Source organism: Strigops habroptila, chromosome 7 (assembly GCF_004027225.2).
Source record: "Strigops habroptila isolate Jane chromosome 7, bStrHab1.2.pri, whole genome shotgun sequence".
NCBI lineage: Eukaryota > Metazoa > Chordata > Aves > Psittaciformes > Psittacidae > Strigops > Strigops habroptila.
The window spans coordinates 45,527,265-45,544,213 of NC_044283.2; the positions used below are offsets into that span (position 1 = coordinate 45,527,265).

Consider the following 16,949-nt stretch of genomic DNA (forward strand, 5'->3'; position numbering starts at 1 on the left):
GTGAGAAACAGAAAAGGCCTTGATGCTGTGCAAGAACTCTTCAGCAGTAACTAAAACATCCCTGTGTAATCATCACTGATTGTGTCACAAACCCAAACCACAGCAACAAAGGAGAAACTACGAGGAATATCAATTCTATTCCAGATGAGACCAGTACAACAACCCATGACCACAGCTACAATAAAAAAATAATGTACATGGCTACAAGAAGAAAGTAATAGAATTTACAGCAGCTCAGCACTCTATTCTCAACATACAGATAGGTGATGAGATGAAAAGGGAAACAAATCCAAAGTACATTTGCTACACATTTATTCGTTAATGTCCCTCTCTAAGATTTTAGAGCTATTTTCAAATTAAACCAAAACATGCCCTGCTGCTCTTCTTCAAGAGGCCACTCCAGGTAGGTCTTGGTGTTCATGATCTTCCGCAGCTTACAGAACCTCTTGGGAATCGCTTGACTCTGGATAGGCTCCAGAAGGATGAGAATCGCTGCATCGTTGTTCTCATCAAAGAGGCGGAAGTGCGAGAAGTCCAGCTCATATTTGCACCACTCGCTCTGCACAAAGTGCTCGGACAGCACAAAGAGCGTTTTGTGGCTCTTCTCTATGGAGTCGATGATGTTGTCCACAATCCACTTCCCGGGCACAAAGTCCCGCTTATGGAGGCAGAGCCGAAAGGGGGGGCAGGCCTGCTCCAGCTCCCGCACCATGATGTTCTCCACCCAGTCCGAGTCGTTCTCGCTGTAGGAGACAAAAGCGTCGTAGCAGAGGTCCTTTGGGGGGGCTCGCTTGGGCTTCCGCTTGGCTCGGAGCCATGCCCAGGTCATTCTCAGGTACCAGACCACGTGGTACTTGTAGCCGATTGCCACGAGAGCGAGGATGACCAGGAACACCAGGGTGCAGATCAACGATACCACGAGGGACCGGTGGCACTCCATCAGCGAGAGGTGCACGGCTCCAACCTGAGCCCCTCTCACTGCCAGGGGAGAGTCACAGACGTACTTGTCCGGCCACCCCACCAGCACCTGCGCTAGTCCCGCCTGGTGGTGGATGAAGGAGAGGAACTCACAGGAGCAGATGAAGTTGTTGTTGCCAGCATCCAGCAGCTCCATGTGCTTGAAGGACTCGAGCTCTTCCTTCGAGAAACTGTTGAGCTTGTTTCTTCTGACTGACATGGCCACTAAGTTAGGGACAGATGCCGCACCAGGCAAGGTCTTCAGCTGGTTTCTGGTGAGGTACAGCTCTTTCAGAAATGGGAGTTGCAGTCCAAACTCCTTCAGATTGTTAGCACTAACATCCAATACCTCCAGCGTTGAGGGAATGCAAGTCGTTACCTTAGGAATTTGAGTGCTGGAGAGGTTTAAATATTTCAGGGTCTTTGGCCAATCACACACATCTGGAATCTCACCAAAATTATTTTGGCTAATGTCTAGGAGAACCAGGTGTCTCAGATGAGACAAACTTTTACCCGTCATTTCTAAGTCACTCAGTGAGTTCTGACTTAAATTTAGAGTTTGCAGTAAGGGCCAACCACCCTGACATGCCGAATGCTTCAAACCCTGGTCTCCAAGCAAATTTGAACTAAGGTCAAGATACTCTAATGATCGAAGATGTTGTGAAAGCTTGCATGGTACCAAAAAGACCTTGGTGTTTTCAACCGTGATTTTGGTGAGAAGGGATATTAGTCCTTGCACATTCTGAAGGTCTGTAAACAAATAGAATTGTTCTATAGATAATTTCTCTATTGTCAAAACTTTAACAGTCTGTGATTGGTTTACATGAATTTGCATTTTCCATTGTCCAGTTCCCAAGAGTCTACAGTCTATGAACTCAATCTCCTCTAATTTTGGCATGTCTGCTAAAATGCTGACAACCTCAGGCACAGTAGCATCTGTTACTAGAGTCTGCTTAAAGGAAATTTTGTTTGCAAAAGAAGACGCCATGACTCTCAATAGCTGCATTTCAGCAGGTATATTGAGGTCTATTTTCCTCACTTCTAACCAAGCAACAGAGTGCAGAAGGTCCCTGACAATTGCCGAGACTATGTTAATACTTCTTATGTTCATGATCATGTGATTTATCTTCCTAATCAGCTCCAAACTTCCCGGCTCGTACTGGCTGAGATTGCCACCGTCAATCCACAGCTTGTCCAGACGCACAATGCCCTCAAAGTTCCCTTGCCTGATCGTGGAAAACCACGGGTTGCCCAGGTGGAGAGAGCTCAGGTTCCTCAGGGTAGAGAATAGGGAGCTTTGCCCCAGGTCTCTGTAGGAGTTGCCTTGAAGGTGGAGATGTTGGAGCGAAAAGAGGTGCCCAAACCACATAGGGGACAAGTGAGCCAAGCTATTATTTGACAAGTCCAAGAGCTCCAGTTTCCCAAGGGAGCGAAATGAGTCCTCATCTATTGAGTTGATTTTGTTGGACTGCAGCAGCAGGGCTCTCAGGTTCACAGCGTGCCACAGGTCCTGGGATCGGATGTGCTTTATCCTGTTGTGGGCCAGGTTTAACACTGTGGTTTTGGCTGTGAGCCCAGGTGGAATCAAGTCCAAGCCCATGGAAGAGCAGTTGCAAATCTCAGTGGTATCGCAGGAAGGACAAGTCTGCTTCAGCTCTTGCTCTCTGGAGAGGTTTGCAGCTAAGACCATGTAGATGGCCCACACTTGCCAGGTGTGTCTAGTCATTATTTTGCCTTATAATATGAAATACAGTCAGAGCAAATATAAGATGAATAGTTAGTTTTGTAGAATGTGTGTTTTGGATTTATCTAATCCATAGCATTTACTGTTCTGTCCAGTTGATGCCACTATAAATATATTCAACACTGTCTAAACAGATTAGTCAAAAACAGGCATTCTGTACACAAATATTCCAGAATCATTTATCAAAAGCTACATTCATTGAATTTACTTTTTTTCCCCTGTGGTTTCTAATTCCATGAGGACTATCAAATCAATTAACAGCTGCACAAATCTTTCGTAGATTCACTTCAACATCTGTATAATCACAACATTACTAACCTGATCCTTCACCTCTTTAGGAAATAGTCCTCATACATTCATCCTCAGTCTTGCCTTACATCTTTTTCTTCTGAATTTGTGAGTATTATTTTGTATATTAATTTTTCACTAATTCTAATCCTGGTTATGTCAGGAAGAGTCAGCATCTTGCAAGAGATAGCGACATTTACATTTAAGAATCATCACCGTCGTATGTCTAATCTCAATTCTGACAATCGGGAGAAGAGGTCTGCATATGCTTCAGTTCCCTTCCTCATTTTATTTGCCTTCGGCCATTCTGATTGTAAAAGTGCTAGGAGCAGGGAGACGAATATTTGCTTGGATGTCTGTGTAGGCCATCATTATCATGTTGCCAACAGTGTGATACTTGCTAATGAAACTTAAGCTGGGAAAGCTGACCATTGTAGCTTATTGACTCTTAGCTCTTCCTTTTTACTGCCACGTCCTTCTCCTCTGCCAGTGGCTTTTTCTGCTTTGGGTCTCTCTGGCAGGGAGGAGGTCACGCCAAGTCATGAGAAAGAGCCAGGGGGTTTTGGAGCCTCCTACAGATCAGAGCAGCTGGACTAGATCAGCTTTTTCCAGCCCCACAGCCTGTTCCTCATCTGGACTGAAATTATTCAAGAGAAGCTGCACAGCTGTGGATCCTGTGCCACTTCACTTTCCTCTCAGAGCCAGGCCTTTCATAGTACTGATTTGACGTGGCTTTTTATGTTGCAGAAATTGCTGCATATCCAGCCTGTCCTTACTTCTGGCAAGGTGACTTTAGTTCTTCTGTCCCTCTGAGGAGTTGGAAAAACAATTCTTGAAGCCTGAGAGGGCTGAATCCCCTTCAAAACCCTTGTTACATACTGAATAACTCTTTTTTGTTTATGCTTTCCTGACATGGATCAAAGAGTGCTTTTGAAGCTTAACTTTTTCCAGCATGTCACAAATCCCTCTATTTCGGTAGCTATCTTACTTAAGAGGGTGAAAAGAGTGAACTGACCCCAAAGAGGACAATGAACAGGTTCCCGAAGATCACAGTGGGCTCTGTATAAGGTTAATCAGGTTAGATTGACTGAGAAGTACTTTCTCCTTCAGTCATCACACTCTGTGCAAAGACCTACTGTACTTCGAATTCATACTCTAATTTGCTGTACAATAGCTGACCCACGCAGACAAGTTCATACAGACAAGTCCTTGCCTTCTAGTTGAATTATTTTCAGCCAGAGTTACTTAAAATCATTCAAAAGGGGCAGAATTAGTTGAGATTGTTCAGGCATATGGGAGAGGAGGAAAAGTTGTGGATAAGTTTTCCAGTCATTCCATCTCTTCCCACCTGCAGGACTATAAATATTTTGACCTTTTGTGTCATTTTCCTTTAATCTCTGTCTCTCTCTGATGTAGAGCTTTGGGTCTTGAAGGACACAATCCTCTCCCCTATCTTTAGATGCCCACCGCTGAGCTGGTCAACAGCCATGTCCTCCAAAGTCAATGCAGAGAAATAACAACTTTCAGGGGCAATTCACATCATGTCTCTCGGACATCCACACTAACATAGGATGATCCTAAGAGAAATAGCTCCATCAACTTAAAATGGAGCACCAAAGTTTAGATACTTACATATTTGTCCATGTGAATCCCACCAAAACAAATCGTGATCTGTACTTACACTCACCTCTTGTCCCGCTGAGACTTTTCTATGGGGCTTTTTTGGTCTTGCAAGTCTGGCTGGTTAATACAGTGCTGTAGGCCATAGGAGCAAAGCTGTGAGTAAGATGAGTTTCAAAAGCAACAAATTTAAGTGCCATTTTTGAAGTTGCCATCTTAAAGCTTACTGTTTGAAAAAGAAACAACCAGGCAACCTGGCCAATCAACATCTATCTATAGGTAGGTTATTTACAGATGGAAAATCGGCAGCATAGAATGGAACTGGGCAGGTACCAAGTGGGAAATATTCTCTTACCCTTCCCATTCTTGTCTAATAGTTCATCTTAAGACCCTGACTTAGAGGGTTGTTCCCGGCCTCTCTGCACCCACTCAGAAATATAGTCCCAGTCCACAGTATCACTGCCCTCCCAAGAAATCACTTTTCCCTGTTGCACTGGGAGGAAAAAAAAGCCACTTAGAAACTGAAATGCAGCTAAAAATATGGAAACTTGCAGAGATGCCCTTATGCCATAAGGCACTGTGATGAACTAGACATTCAAAGTGTTTCTGGGTTATGAACAAATGGTCCAAGGCATGAGACATGCTCGAGATTATCTTCCCTGGCCCAGGTGAGTAGAAGTATGTGAGGAAATATGCACATATTCTTAAACAAAACCATGAATGCCAACCAAATGAGGTTGTATAAATGCTAACAATGCTAAAAGCCAATATAACTGCTAAAATAAAGCATGCCTATAGTGTGCAAATTGATTCTAGCTTTGGCAGTGCTAGCAAGCTAAATGAGGGCTGGTAAATTCGAGCAATGCTATGGATTCTGCAGCAGGAGGGCCACTGGTTGGTGAAAGGATCGATCCACAGGCAGACTTGGGAAAGCTGCTGCTTTCCACCTGACTGTGTGTGGGTTACATATGTCCTAGCTATCACCTACCAGCATTGCCTTAATCGTGTGTATGTGTATACATACACATATGTAAGCATGCCTCTTCTTGTTTCTGGCACAGAGGATGTGCAACAGGGCAGTTAGGTGGGGAGATAGTCAAACCCACTGTCCTGAAGCCATTGCTTGATGAGCTCTTTCCTGGTTGAATTCCTAAAGCAAACACAGCCCACCTTCACACCAAGCCTTCCCAGGGCAGCCGGTATTGACACACAAGTGGGACAACACATGAGGAAACTGAGCAGGAATGGCACAGACTGACCCAACTTCACTGCTTTCCTATCTCCCCTTTCCCAAAGGACATTGCTCCCACCAGCATGCCCCAGCTCTCCCAGCTCTCTCCTTCCTTTAGCTGCCTGTCTGCCACACACTCCTGCCAGCTGCCTGCAGTTGCATGTGCCAGCTCCACTTCTGCTGGCAGCCAGAAATCCCTCCCTGCCCTGCACTCCTGCAGAAGCTGGCCCCTGCCTGGCAGCCCCAAGCACCCTGAATCCCCCATGTAGACGAAGATGACTCAGTGGCAGAGATTAGACAGCCTCTTCCCACTGCTCCCTCCTTGTTTCTGCTCTGGCTCTGCTTTCTTTCTGTGTGTCTCCAGCTTCCACTCACCTGCAAACTCACCCCTGCGCAGAAAAGATTCCCAAAGATGCCAGATCCAGCTCCAGTGCCTGCATGCTGGTTAACCTATGTCGCATTTCATCTCTCTCTTGCTCTTTACCCAGCTTCCTGCCATGCTAGTGTTTCCTTCCCCCTTCACAGCTCAGCCTTGGAAATGTAAGCAAGGGATTCCCACATGGGGGCTCTGATTTGCATAAGAACAGTAACACTATCAGTCCTTTTAAACGTACCAACCCATAACAATCTGGATCTGTAGTAACGGCATACTGTGTGAACGCCAAGGCTTCTGCTACCTCTCTCTCTGACCCTGTCTTTGTAATGACCAGCAAGATGTGTTTTCCTCCTTACCTCTAGGCACTCAGACTCCTAATCTGTTTTATCAGTGCTCAGTGTTTGCTGTTAGATGATTCGCTCATCACTTACCTGGAGTCCAGCCTTGATTTGCCCGCGAGCTATGCTTCTCCAAGAGAGTGAATAGATCAATCCTTTTGTAGCACACTTTGGACTAACCCTACAGATATCATTATAACAGGAAAGTAGAACTGAAAGTGGTATTTGCAGGCTACACCCACAGAAACCACCATCTCGTGTGTATTTGCATAAAACATACACACGGGAGTGCATATATATACATACGTATTAGCAAATACACAGATATACATATATACGAGCACGTACAACTTTTAGATATATGTGTATAAGCAAATTTCCCCATTTTTCAAATACTCAGCCCATATAACAATGCTTTAGTATTTCACTACAAAATAATTGTGTGTCTAAAGTTTAATCAAGATTCATTTGGACTCTCCCACACTTAAGCTCCAGCAACACAAGCAAAGAGGAGCATGGAAGTGCCAAGTTAGAGAAACCCACACCTAACTTTATCCCCTAAGAGACAATTTCACATTTCCACAAGAACCTCTAAAACACAAGAAACCCACAACCACTGTGACTCAAGGCACTCAGGGTAGCATCAGCTATCGTAATATAAACATCTGTATCTACCTGCTTGTAACTGGTGAAAAGCAATACAGCAGTTCTCGGAGATAGCTCATACTGAAGTGAAAAGATGAACTACTTCTTATCAGTGTGATTTTCTTCCCTGGTTATAAAGGAAGCTAAGTAGAACTGTAAGGGGTGCATGGCCCAATGATTACTTAAATGTGCTGTGCAAAGTAGAAGAGCAGAAAGAAGAAGTGAGCCAGTCTGCAATGCCATCTAGCCCACTCATTTTAAGCACAGCCTTGAGCCCCACAAAGAGAGGGCTTCAGCTATTTCTGTGGGTAGGTAGAAGGGAGTGATGTGGTCACCATGAAAGGAGAAACAAGTATTCAGAGGGAGAAAGAATCCTATGGAAAAACAGAACAACACAGCAGGAAAAAAAAAAGCAACAAACCCCAGTGATTTTATGCCTATGGATTTCACCACAGTCATACAAGGTGCCAGGTTCCTTCACTGGTATTGAGCAAATCCCAATCTGTGTATGGCGGTACAGATGCTGGTGTAACTAGACAGAATAACAGACTTGTGAATGGAAGTATGTATTCAATACTGTCTTTTAGTGTGTTGCACAGCAATGGTAGGGCTTCAGAGGGCTTATTTTGATGTAAGTCCTCAGGGCTTTTTCAGAATTTAATTTTAATTGCTGTGCGATGCATGATGGCACTGAAAATAAACAAAAGGAGAATAAGAGACATGGAGAGTATTGAAACACTTGGCTTTTATTTTAATTTGTAAATTACAATGGTATTGTTAGGAACAAGTCAGGAATGTAGTAACAGGAGGAAACAGTATAGAAATACCCTATATTCGTCTAAATGTATTTGTATACATTTACGTATATGAAGTCTAACACAGGGCTTCCAAATACCATAGTCATTGGCAGAGATTTTGAAAGATCAGAGTATCAAATCACTGTAAAGCCTAAAGTGGGTCTTTCTCATTTAGAAAGATGATAACTATTTCTATACACAAAAAAAAACAATTCTCTGTATTCAGGAAAATAGAAAGGAAAAAATTCTTAGCTAGAAGAAACACTGACCTGTATGTTTTGTGAAATATGCTGAAATAGGGGCTGCTGACTTGTCCTATGACTTCAAGGCTCCTTTCAAATTTTCCCAAAACATATCCTGCTGCTCTTCTTCAAGAGGCCACTCCAGGTAGGTCTTGGTGTTCATGATCTTCCGCAGCTTACAGAACCTCTTGGGAATCGCTTGACTCTGGATAGGCTCCAGAAGGATGAGAATCGCTGCATCGTTGTTCTCATCAAAGAGGCGGAAGTGCGAGAAGTCCAGCTCATATTTGCACCACTCGCTCTGCACAAAGTGCTCGGACAGCACAAAGAGCGTTTTGTGGCTCTTCTCTATGGAGTCGATGATGTTGTCCACAATCCACTTCCCGGGCACAAAGTCCCGCTTATGGAGGCAGAGCCGAAAGGGGGGGCAGGCCTGCTCCAGCTCCCGCACCATGATGTTCTCCACCCAGTCCGAGTCGTTCTCGCTGTAGGAGACAAAAGCGTCGTAGCAGAGGTCCTTTGGGGGGGCTCGCTTGGGCTTCCGCTTGGCTCGGAGCCATGCCCAGGTCATTCTCAGGTACCAGACCACGTGGTACTTGTAGCCGATTGCCACGAGAGCGAGGATGACCAGGAACACCAGGGTGCAGATCAACGATACCACGAGGGACCGGTGGCACTCCATCAGCGAGAGGTGCACGGCTCCAACCTGAGCCCCTCTCACTGCCAGGGGAGAGTCACAGACGTACTTGTCCGGCCACCCCACCAGCACCTGCGCTAGTCCCGCCTGGTGGTGGATGAAGGAGAGGAACTCACAGGAGCAGATGAAGTTGTTGTTGCCAGCATCCAGCAGCTCCATGTGCTTGAAGGACTCGAGCTCTTCCTTCGAGAAACTGTTGAGCTTGTTTCTTCTGACTGACATGGCCACTAAGTTAGGGACAGATGCCGCACCAGGCAAGGTCTTCAGCTGGTTTCTGGTGAGGTACAGCTCTTTCAGAAATGGGAGTTGCAGTCCAAACTCCTTCAGATTGTTAGCACTAACATCCAATACCTCCAGCGTTGAGGGAATGCAAGTCGTTACCTTAGGAATTTGAGTGCTGGAGAGGTTTAAATATTTCAGGGTCTTTGGCCAATCACACACATCTGGAATCTCACCAAAATTATTTTGGCTAATGTCTAGGAGAACCAGGTGTCTCAGATGAGACAAACTTTTACCCGTCATTTCTAAGTCACTCAGTGAGTTCTGACTTAAATTTAGAGTTTGCAGTAAGGGCCAACCACCCTGACATGCCGAATGCTTCAAACCCTGGTCTCCAAGCAAATTTGAACTAAGGTCAAGATACTCTAATGATCGAAGATGTTGTGAAAGCTTGCATGGTACCAAAAAGACCTTGGTGTTTTCAACCGTGATTTTGGTGAGAAGGGATATTAGTCCTTGCACATTCTGAAGGTCTGTAAACAAATAGAATTGTTCTATAGATAATTTCTCTATTGTCAAAACTTTAACAGTCTGTGATTGGTTTACATGAATTTGCATTTTCCATTGTCCAGTTCCCAAGAGTCTACAGTCTATGAACTCAATCTCCTCTAATTTTGGCATGTCTGCTAAAATGCTGACAACCTCAGGCACAGTAGCATCTGTTACTAGAGTCTGCTTAAAGGAAATTTTGTTTGCAAAAGAAGACGCCATGACTCTCAATAGCTGCATTTCAGCAGGTATATTGAGGTCTATTTTCCTCACTTCTAACCAAGCAACAGAGTGCAGAAGGTCCCTGACAATTGCCGAGACTATGTTAATACTTCTTATGTTCATGATCATGTGATTTATCTTCCTAATCAGCTCCAAACTTCCCGGCTCGTACTGGCTGAGATTGCCACCGTCAATCCACAGCTTGTCCAGACGCACAATGCCCTCAAAGTTCCCTTGCCTGATCGTGGAAAACCACGGGTTGCCCAGGTGGAGAGAGCTCAGGTTCCTCAGGGTAGAGAATAGGGAGCTTTGCCCCAGGTCTCTGTAGGAGTTGCCTTGAAGGTGGAGATGTTGGAGCGAAAAGAGGTGCCCAAACCACATAGGGGACAAGTGAGCCAAGCTATTATTTGACAAGTCCAAGAGCTCCAGTTTCCCAAGGGAGCGAAATGAGTCCTCATCTATTGAGTTGATTTTGTTGGACTGCAGCAGCAGGGCTCTCAGGTTCACAGCGTGCCACAGGTCCTGGGATCGGATGTGCTTTATCCTGTTGTGGGCCAGGTTTAACACTGTGGTTTTGGCTGTGAGCCCAGGTGGAATCAAGTCCAAGCCCATGGAAGAGCAGTTGCAAATCTCAGTGGTATCGCAGGAAGGACAAGTCTGCTTCAGCTCTTGCTCTCTGGAGAGGTTTGCAGCTAAGACCATGTAGATGGCCCACACTTGCCAGGTGTGTATAGCTCTTGATTTGTGTTTTGTTTGGTTGAACATTTTGCTGTAAGAAACAGAAAGGAGAGAAGGTAGCGTCAATTTTTAGTGTTGAACAGGAACTGAAACAATTGAAAACCTGTCACATCTGTCTGACTTTCCTACTTCAGCCGCTCAGCTCTGCAGATATGGTGTGCTACTCATCTCTGGACTACCGCCATATCATGTTTCAGCAGCCTTAAAGGATCATTCTCAATGTCCTGCCTTTTCATATATGTATTGGCTATGGCTCTCAACTCCTACATCTCTTGCATTATGCTTCCTCTCATGAATGAAGCTACAGCTGGACCTTTCAACCCTAATAGGGGGTTGAAAGTCCCCTAATCCAGATCTGGACCAGGGAATCGTGTGCAACTTCAGAAAGTTTGAAAAGACACCAAGTTGAATAGGAGTGTTGATCTGCTAGAGGGTAGGAAGGCCCTGCAGAGGGATCTGGACAGGCTGTGGCAAACTGCATGAGGTTCAACAAGGCTCAGTGCCAGGTCCTGCACTTGGGTCACAACAACCCCGTGCAACACTACAGGCTTGGGGAAGACTGGCTGGAAAGCTGCCTGGTGGAAAAGGACCTGGGAGCTGGCTGAAGAGGAACCAGCTCATGCCCAGGTGGCCAACAACATCCTGGCCTGTATCAGAAACAGTGTGGCCAGCAGGACTAGGGAAGTGTCCTCTTATACTCAGCACTTGTGAAGACCCTCACTACAATAAAGACATTGAGATTCTGGAGCATATCCAAAGAAGGGCAAAGCTGGTGAAAGGTCTAGAGAACAAGACCTATGAGGAGTAGCTGAAGGAACTGGGGTTCTTTAGCCTGGAGAAAAGGAGGCTTAGAGGAGACCTTATGGCTCTCTACAACTACCTGAAAGGAGATTGTAGCAAGGTGGGGGTTGGTCTCTTCTCCCAAGCAGCAAGTGATGGGATGAGAGGAAATGGCCTCAAGTTGCACCAGGGGAGGTTTAGATTGAGTATTAAGAAAAAAATGTATTCACTGAAAGGATTGTCAGGCATTGGAACAGGCTGCCCAGGGAACTGGTGGAGTCACCATCCCTGGAGATACTTAAAAGACATGTAGACATGGCATTTAGGGACATGCTTTAGTAGTGGACTTGGCAGTGTTAGGTTAATGGTTGAACCTGATGATCTTAAGGGTCCTTTTCAGCCTAAATGTTTCTGTGACTCTACGACTCTAAATGCTCATAGTCTTTGAAGCATCAGCCTGCCCATTTAGTGTGGCTACCTGGCAGGCACAAGCCCAAACAGAGCATGTTCTTCCTTCTCGTCCCTTCAAGTGGGCTGTGGCTTGCAACACTGCAGACTTTCCCGGACGAGATTTTGAGGTCCTCTGCAAGGAGTCTCACTAGCCTCAGGGCTTTTAAAAAGCAAAATTGTGTTTGCTTCTGGCACACCCTTTTACATACTGTGTAAGCAATTTACATTCTTTACTGGAAAGGCAGAACAAGCTGATATGCAACCAAACAAGTCTATCACCCTTTTCTGAAAATCAACACTGGTAATAGATGGGAATTGGATGTTAATGTCAACACATAAACAGTGGATGTAATTAGAAAAATACTGATTTTGATTTACAGAAGGGCTGTGTTTCCTGCCATGGGTGCCAAAGAACACGTTAGCATTGCCTACACCAGAAAATAAGTCACTTATTAAAGTTCACAAGCTGCTCTTTAACAGTTCCAGTACTGCAGACAAACAGTACCCCCAAATTCTGACTAACCCTCGAGCAAATACTTACCTTGTGTACTGCGTGTTGTGTTTCAGTCTCCTTGTGTGAAGATCATGTACTCTGGGATCCAAGTGATCACGTCGTACCTGCAAGTACAACAAAAGCTGTAAACCCTTTGGCAGGTCTGATGCAATGGCATTCCTGGAGTGAGAAAATATTTCAGTATACTTCTCAAACAAAATTTTATGTTAACAATTTCCCAACATCCTCTAACTATTCAGCCTGTGAAGCATACCAGTCTACACGGTTTTTGCTTAATGACTGTTCCCATAAGGAAACCATGGCTTCTGAAGAGTTTGGCACTGTCCGGCATACATGATGCTGTCCTTCAAACTCACATTTCAACCGCTTCTATTGCTTCTTTTGACATGAAAATAAGCATAAATTGTGTTTCAACTCTCTTCTTCTCAAGCTGAAATTAAGTGGCAGATTGCTTTCCTTCTGTCGGTCATCACTGGAAAGGCTGATGCAACCATTTTGCGTAAGTCATTCTTTCACAATCACTTCCTCCAGCTTTAAGTGCAGAAATAGTTCCTAGGCAGAACTGCATTCACCTCCCTGAATCTCTACTTTCAATACTTACTGTTTGGTATGCACCGGGAGGTTATTAACTGGATTGAGCAACAGAACATTTCAGAACAGCAAAGTTATTTTGTTGTGTAGGTTCCGTAAAATGTTATCAATAAATAATTTGATATATGTATTAGATTGATATAAAAGTTGGAGTCAAATCGTTTACTCAAAGACAGTGCTAGAGAAACATGCGGCATCATTTCATTTCCTAGGACAGAAGCAGCCCTATGTTATCAACAAATAGAAAATGCGTTAAGAATGGGAACGATATTCTGTCCGAAAAAGAAAACAGTCTGAAGGAAAGTATCCCCCTGTAAGCACCCAAAGCAATTCTGAGAGGGGAGGTTTGATAATATTTTAGCCTGACTGAATGGAAACACATGGTTGGTCAAATGGCCAAGCATGCTGCATGCATAAAGGTGTAGGGAGTCTTCCTACCAGCTCTGAAAGGGAAACCCATTAAATTCTCAAGGGTGCAGACAGAAGCCCAAGTACATCTCATAGCAACCTTCAGTCCCACTGAGTCGAAATTAGCATTGCACATTAGGTTAAGAACTTGATGCTTTCCAAACAAGAAGGAATTGAAGGACTGAAATACCCTTGTATTTTCTGTCTGCTACAGAGGATAGATGATAATCATAACAGCATTTTAAAATAGAGACAGAGAAGCTGTGGGACTCAGCAGAGAAGGGAAATGGTCTTTTAGTGAAGGGGTTTCTCCAAAGCTACCTCTTCCCTCTAGCACCTCTCAGTTCTTGGTCTTCAACACGGAAGACTTTCAGCTTTCAAAATGTATAAAAATCTTAATTCTGAGTTTTATGTGACTCATTCCTATATGTTTTTGTCATCAAAATTGCAACTCCTTGATAAAGTTGAATATAGTTACACCTGCAAAGATCTTTGAAGAAGACCACATATGAGGCCACATACTTCACTGAATGAGACATGGGCATGCTTTTCTATCTGTTGCAGCTTCACCATCATGCATTCATGGGGATTTGAGGTAGGTGCAAGCTATTTTTTTCAGAAGTACCCACTTTCTCCAAACATCCAGGCTCAGTCCACTCTCATCATGCTTCTAAACCAGGCTGGACTTCTGGTTTCTCTCAGACAGAGAAACCCTACCCAACTTCCCATGCTGCAGTTCACAAACCAAGCAGTTCATTTCAGCAAGCTGCTTAAAAAGCCAAGAAACCAGAGTGGGCCTTCTGCTGGTTTCCATCAGTAAGGAAAAAAGTCTACAAGCAACACATCTCTCTCATTCCAGGTCAATCTGTCAGGATTTATCAGGTTATCCAGAGACAAGAAGGTCTGAGGATGCTCAAGGTGGCCAAAAATGCCTTCCGCAAGCTGTCCAACACACAGAGGCAACCACCTGTCTCCCAGAACATCAGCTGCCAAATTAACCTGCAGCCTGGAGTCAAAACAACTTCTTTTGAAATCAAAGAGTCTGAAGAAGGACAAAGCTGCTGTCTTTTAAGGTGAGAATATCATCCATTTTCCTTTTCTCCAGAGTAACCACATGTTTAGCATTGAATAAAGTTGCACCTTGTGAGTGCTTTCTCTCAGCCTCCAAGTTTAAGCTATGATTATCCTTCCTTTCTTCTTAAACAAAAAAAAAAAAAACAAAAAAAAAAAAAAGGAACATGCCTCTACCTGTGCCAGCACATTACTTTTTCCCGCCTAGAAGGGCAGAGAGCTGCGAAAAGCCTGTGTTTTTGTAACTTCAGGTGTTCCAAGCACAGACACAGCACAAGCCTTTGCCAACAGATAGATAACGCTGAGGCAGAGCTCTGGTCATCATTTTTGAAGCTCTCTTGCTTCCTGTTTATCTGACAGCAGCACAAGAAGCATAGATTCCCTCTGCCAGCTCGTCCCTGACGCCCAGCTACAGCCTGCTCAGCATCCCTGGTTCCCACAGCTCTGTGCCAGGTCCCTGAATGCTGGCTGAGGGACAGGCTCTGCCACAACCCTTCTCCACTGGTAAACTGCTGCTGCTAGACAGGGCAGCGACCAGTGATGGGGAGCTGTATGAGATGAGTGTTGATCAAAATCGATGTAGAAACAGAAATACACTTATGTGGGACAGAACCCCACAGGGATGGACTTGTTGACCAAAAGCCACAAACCAAATGGCAACACTGGTCCTCAGTCAGTCTGCCATCAGAGTTACAAGGATTATTTCAGTTACATTCCCCACTGCCTCTTTCTGCATCTGTGTTGTGTTACTCAAGGAACGCAGCTTTGGGATCAGACTCCAGCTGCTAGAGCCCTGCAGCCCTCTCCCCTCTGCCAGCTAGAGGTACCAACTTCTTCATCTCCTGCTGTATCTGGGCACATCACATTCTTTAAAGCACTTCCTTTCCCCAGTCCCACACAAGAGGATCCTCCAGCCTGCCCCCTCCCTTCCTTGCTTTCCTCCTGTACGTAAGCATCTGCACTCAGAGTGCTTTTTGCTTTTCCGCTGAGAAAGGACAAGGGAGCAGTGCAGAGGTGGCGCAACCCCGGTGACATCCTGCCCCAGAACCCTGCCTTGAAGAAAAGGCAGAAGCAGTAGAACAGGGAGGGAGCTTACGAACGCATTGGCCAGCCTGTGTTATGAGCAGAAACGCCTTCCAAATATTTGCAAGCAGTGCAAAACTGCTTCCTGATACTTACCCCTGGTAACCAGGCTGCGTCAGCACGTCAGCTTGTCTGCAGCGGTGCCAGGCGGGCTGAGCCGGGGGCACTTTCCTCCTAACCCCCCAGGAAACGGATGGCAAGGAAAAGTGGTCAAAGCTGTGCTGGCAGTCTTTGGAGCAGGAGGTGTAATACTCATGTAATTGAAAGCAGAATGGCTTGGCATCCTTTCATGGTCCTGGAAGCAGAGCCTTGGCATGCACTGTTGGTGCCTGTGCTTTAATCTGACTTGCAGGGCTTCAGCTATTCGTCTTCAGACTACAACAAAAAGGAACATTATAATGAAAAATAAACATTTTTAACTTTGTCATGTTCGGTATCAGGCCTACCCTGCCAGCTGCTCAGTCCCCTGGTAAGATCTTCAGACTGAAAGTTTAAATGCAAAGGAGCAGATTCCCTTTATTTTTCTCCTGGGCTATCCTCACCCTACTGTTGTGGCAGAGTATGGAAATGCTGTATAAATGGTTACTCATTCAACAGTGAGCCTTTGGGACTGCCTCTGCCAAGGAAGTGGGGTTGTGTTGTGTTTTTTTTATCATATCCTCTCCGAAAGCATTCAGTCGGAATAACATGACGCTGATTTGCTGCCTTAACAGAGGAACAAGCGAGCAGGCAAATTCACAGGCTAAGACACCAAAGCTTGTTCTAATAACATGGAAAGTTTTGTTTTCCTAGAACAGTTGCATCCGTGTGACTCAACAAGAGAAAAGACCTCATTTCTGCTGAAATAGTCCTGATGAGGCTTTGTCTCCCAAGGAAATTGCATCAACAGAAAGCAGCCTACATGCAAAGCGAAGCTGGACAACGTAGTTCCTTTCTTACTTTGCACTTCAGGTGAGTTGAAAACTATTTGTTTCTGAAGGAATGTTGGGATATGCCATCAATACACAGCTATAAAACAGTAAATACTGTAGCAAGCTTTAGAACCCTATTCTGAAGACCACTATGACAAATACGCAAAATCCCATTACCAGCACCACACAGATTTGTTAATCCAAAATGAGAACTCTGAGACAACTCACACAGAACAGGTTCCCCCAGCCATCAGTGCTTGCTCACAGACCTGCATGGGGCTGGATGCCAGAGAAGCATATCTGAGTACCACTCAGTATTTAGAAGGACCTTTTTTCTTTGCTCTACATCTATCGTGCTCTTGTTGTGTCAATCAATTTGTTTTGCTGCATTCCAAGCTACATGACAGAGATCATGGGCTGCCCAAAAAGCATTTGGAGATATAAAACATATTTCCAGTTTTTAACAAAACAAGGTGCC

The 16,949-nt window shown here is 44.8% G+C and overlaps 2 protein-coding genes across 6 annotated transcripts; both read right to left on the reverse strand.

Annotated features, from left to right (window-relative positions):
* Positions 1-7,292, reverse strand: TLR2 (toll like receptor 2). Of its 3 annotated transcripts, none has more exons than XM_030492914.1 (3): positions 6,648-6,693; positions 4,677-4,744; positions 1-2,691 (listed from the first exon to the last, which is right to left on the reverse strand). In XM_030492914.1, exon 3 carries the CDS (start codon positions 2,681-2,683, stop codon positions 332-334), a length of 2,352 nt encoding a protein of 783 aa, XP_030348774.1. In that variant the 5' UTR covers positions 2,684-2,691; positions 4,677-4,744; positions 6,648-6,693; the 3' UTR covers positions 1-331. The 3 variants fall into 3 exon arrangements, with proteins under 3 accessions (XP_030348774.1, XP_030348775.1, XP_030348776.1); XM_030492915.1 differs by lacking the exon at positions 6,648-6,693 and adding an exon at positions 6,228-6,304 and having other exon boundaries at positions 4,677-4,765; XM_030492916.1 differs by lacking the exons at positions 4,677-4,744; positions 6,648-6,693 and adding an exon at positions 7,230-7,292 and having other exon boundaries at positions 2-2,691.
* Positions 7,293-7,924: 632 nt separating this feature from the next.
* Positions 7,925-15,935, reverse strand: LOC115610981 (toll-like receptor 2 type-2). 3 transcript variants are annotated; one of them, XM_030493206.1, is made up of 3 exons: positions 15,657-15,935; positions 12,435-12,511; positions 7,925-10,694 (listed from the first exon to the last, which is right to left on the reverse strand). In XM_030493206.1, exon 3 carries the CDS (start codon positions 10,688-10,690, stop codon positions 8,312-8,314), a length of 2,379 nt encoding a protein of 792 aa, XP_030349066.1. In that variant the 5' UTR covers positions 10,691-10,694; positions 12,435-12,511; positions 15,657-15,935; the 3' UTR covers positions 7,925-8,311. The 3 variants fall into 3 exon arrangements, with proteins under 3 accessions (XP_030349066.1, XP_030349065.1, XP_030349064.1); XM_030493205.1 differs by lacking the exon at positions 15,657-15,935 and adding an exon at positions 12,764-12,850; XM_030493204.1 differs by lacking the exon at positions 15,657-15,935 and adding an exon at positions 12,661-12,850.
* Positions 15,936-16,949: the final 1,014 nt, after the last annotated feature.